Raw genomic sequence first — 3,505 nt, 5'->3', positions numbered from 1 at the left:
AATTATTAAATAAAAAATAAAGAGTAGAAAAACAAGTTGGGCGCCGTCCAAATCAATTCGTACAGAAAATGCAAAGCTGTGGGAAGCGAGCGAGTGACACAATCTAAAACGTCAGCCACAACAAGTATGAAGTATATGACCAAATACCACCGCGTTAATTAATATTAAAATAAATAATTTATGCCTAATTTGGCCGTTGACGTAATAGTGAACCATGACCCTTTCAAAATCATGTTCATCATCACCCTTTACAATACCTCATATATATATACCCTTGTAACCAAATTATTCAATTCCATAAAGCATAGCCATATAAGTACCATAAAACCATAACCATAACCAAAACCTACCCACTTCATAACCACATACATACACATTCATATCTGCTTGCTTCTTCTCATCACATTTAATTTGTGTACTCATCATCCAAATTTAAAGCCCATATTATCAATTTCGTCATGCATCAAGCAATTCCATACAGGTCATGGACTACCCACTTCACCCCACAGCCATTAAATATCATCCATTCCCAACCCATTGATAACAACAACGACAATAATAACAAAAATAATACCCTCTCTTTTCTCTTCTCTCCCAAAAAAGATCTCGCTAGTAAAGATTCCGAGAAGATGGTTCATGACATGGTGTCAGAAAATGCGGTGATAGTATTCGGGAGGCGGGGATGCTGCATGAGCCATGTGGTGAAGCGCTTGCTTTTGGGGCTCGGCGTCAACCCGGCGGTTTACGAGGTGGAAGAGAAAGACGAAGAAGGCGTGGCAAGAGAACTCGAAGCAATCGGCGGTGGTGTTGGCGACGGCGATAACAACAAGGTTCAGTTTCCAGCTGTGTTTATAGGTGGAAAGTTGTTCGGAGGGTTGGATCGTATCATGGCCACTCATATTTCTGGTGAATTGGTTCCCATTCTCAAACAAGCTGGGGCCCTATGGCTATGATCATTATGGCCTCATCATTCTTAGTATTTTTTTCGCTGCTGCTTAATTTATTTCGCTACTTTTATTTTGCAAACTGTAATTGATTGAAATCATCACAACGTGAAGCTTTCAATTTGCTTATTTTGATAACGTAAATTAACTCCCATGTATATATTGTTGTCATTTAACAAAAGAAAAAAAAGAAGAAAAATTCTATGATATAAAAGCTGCGTTAAATAGCTTACCCATTGCTAGCTATTTGCTACCGTATTATCCACGGTTATAGAATCAGATTTCAGAGAGACACTAACATTATTCTTCGATTATGTTTTGATAAAATGATCTGTTAACAATAAAATTGGTATCCAAAAGATTTAAACTTAACATCACTTTTGACAAATTTTAAAATTAATCAAAAAAATTTTTTGTCAATAATATATTTAATTTGCAAGGTTTTTTGTTCAATGCTTGGATCTCTTAAATACTAAATTGATAATTAACACAATTTAAATTGATCATATTATGAAATTATTATTTCTAAAAATTTAAATTAGTAAGAGGAGCCACAAATAATTGTATAATTATATTTCTATAAGTTATCTCAAATGAATATTTTTTTTTAGTTTGTTTGTATTTTTTGTATATATATTTTTTAATTTCTCTTATGGTGCTTTTTTTATATTAGTCTCTGATTTTTATTTAATAAAATCTAATGGTTTATATAAATATAGCATATCTAATACGCATAAAATTATTGTACTCATTTTAAACATACTTTTTTAATTTACCAAATGTAAAATAAAGAATTTACACAAATATTTCATTAAAAAATTTTACCAAATCACACTTTAAATAATATATAAGTTGGTTTTCTCAATAATGTTATTCCTTCTAGCTACCATCATTATTTCAGTATCATTTTAATTAATTTTATATTTTACATTTTACTTATATATTCTTGTCTTAAATTTTTTGTTTCACTTATTTATTTTTTATTCAATTTTGATATATATCTGATGTAAAAAAAAAAAACTATAACTTTAATATTTTAGGAGTTTTGTAGGGATTAATGACTGTTCCAAACAAAGATACACCACATTTTACTTTAAGACAATAGACATTAGACAAAAAATGAAAACAAAAAAAAATCAGTAAAACACTGATAATTAGGGTACAACGAACTCATGAACTTGGTGGCGCGTACCGTTGCGTTGCGTGCCAGATTTTACTTAACTATGTGCGTCGCCGACAATGGAAAACCAAGGCATAGTTGTCAGATACTAATAAACAACAACTTTCTTCCGTATTCGTCCTTTATAAGAAATAATTTCTTTTTTTTTTTTAAGTTATAATAAATAATTTTGATCCTTCCACATTTCATAGAATTTTTATATGAGCGTATTAATTGTATTTGTATAGAAATGGCCCTAAGTCGGTGTTTGTTTCAGGTCTATATCTATTAGAGACATAAATACACTAATATATATTTAGGAGTCCATTTCGATAAAAACATTACAAATGTCTATTTTTTTTAAGATGTTTATATGTATTATGATATTATTAAATATTTTTAGGGTTAGAAAACACAGAGAGGGGTAGGCATAGGGAACGTTGCAAGGATCCAAGGGTTTGGAATCGAGAAGAGTATCGGCGGCTGGAGAATGAATCATTCTCCATCTTCATGAGTAATCTACCGCAGGACATATCCAAGAGGGAATTATTCCAATTGTTCAACTGGACGGGACGAATCAATGATATATATTTATCACGAAAACAAAAAGGTGGAAAAGTATATATGATTGCGTTCGTGCGATACACAAAGAAAGGAGGGGCTTTGAAGGCTGTTGCGGAAATGAATCATCAGAGACTGAGAGGGAAGGTTTTGTTTGTGGAGCAGGCAAAATACCGAAGAATGTCGGGAACAGTAACAATAAGTAATGGACGTGTGGAGGGGGACAAACGACAAAACGTTACATGGCAGCCGCGTAGAAAAGTTACTGAGACTGATCCTGAGGCTCCTGAAAATGAGGCGCGGGAACAGAAAAGTGACAAAGATCCGTATGGAAGGGGTCGGACAAAGGAAGTGAAAGTAGCAGTGGCAACGAAGAATCTGGAATGGTTGCAGAGGAGCATTGTCGGAGGCACGACCAAAGCCATTAACTTTGCCTCTTTAAAGGAAATGATCGCCAAGAATGTGCCTAATGTTGTTCAGGTGCAGGAGATGGGCGCATACAAAGCACTTTTGACTTTTGACAGTACACGGAACGCTGACGATGCTTACAATTTTAACATGAATAGCCTCCTACAGTTATTCCATAGAGTGTGGCGCTGGGAGGAGTCGGAACATAGTGAAACTCGAAGAGTGTGGCTGGAATGCTTTGGGGTTCCGCTGCACGCTTGGTCAGTTAACACTTTTAGAACGATAGGAGGCCTATGGGGAGAAGTCGTTAGATGTGCCAAAGAAACGGAAATATGTAGCTCTTTCACTGTGGGTCGTGTTCAGGTTGACACGAGCGTAATGGATGCCATCCAAGAAAGGGTCCACGTCACAGTGGGTATGGGAGGCTTTGACG

The 3,505-nt window shown here is 34.9% G+C and overlaps 1 protein-coding gene across 1 annotated transcript; it reads left to right on the top strand.

Annotated features, from left to right (window-relative positions):
• Nucleotides 282–1,102, top strand: LOC107614407 (glutaredoxin-C9). Its single transcript, XM_016316618.2, has one exon. It carries the CDS (start codon nt 459–461, stop codon nt 951–953), a length of 495 nt encoding a protein of 164 aa, XP_016172104.1. The 5' UTR covers nt 282–458; the 3' UTR covers nt 954–1,102.

Source organism: Arachis ipaensis, chromosome B08, assembly GCF_000816755.2.
Source record: "Arachis ipaensis cultivar K30076 chromosome B08, Araip1.1, whole genome shotgun sequence".
Lineage (NCBI taxonomy): Eukaryota > Viridiplantae > Streptophyta > Magnoliopsida > Fabales > Fabaceae > Arachis > Arachis ipaensis.
The sequence above is the reverse complement of the archived record's forward strand: the minus strand, read 5'-3'. Positions and strand labels throughout refer to the sequence as shown.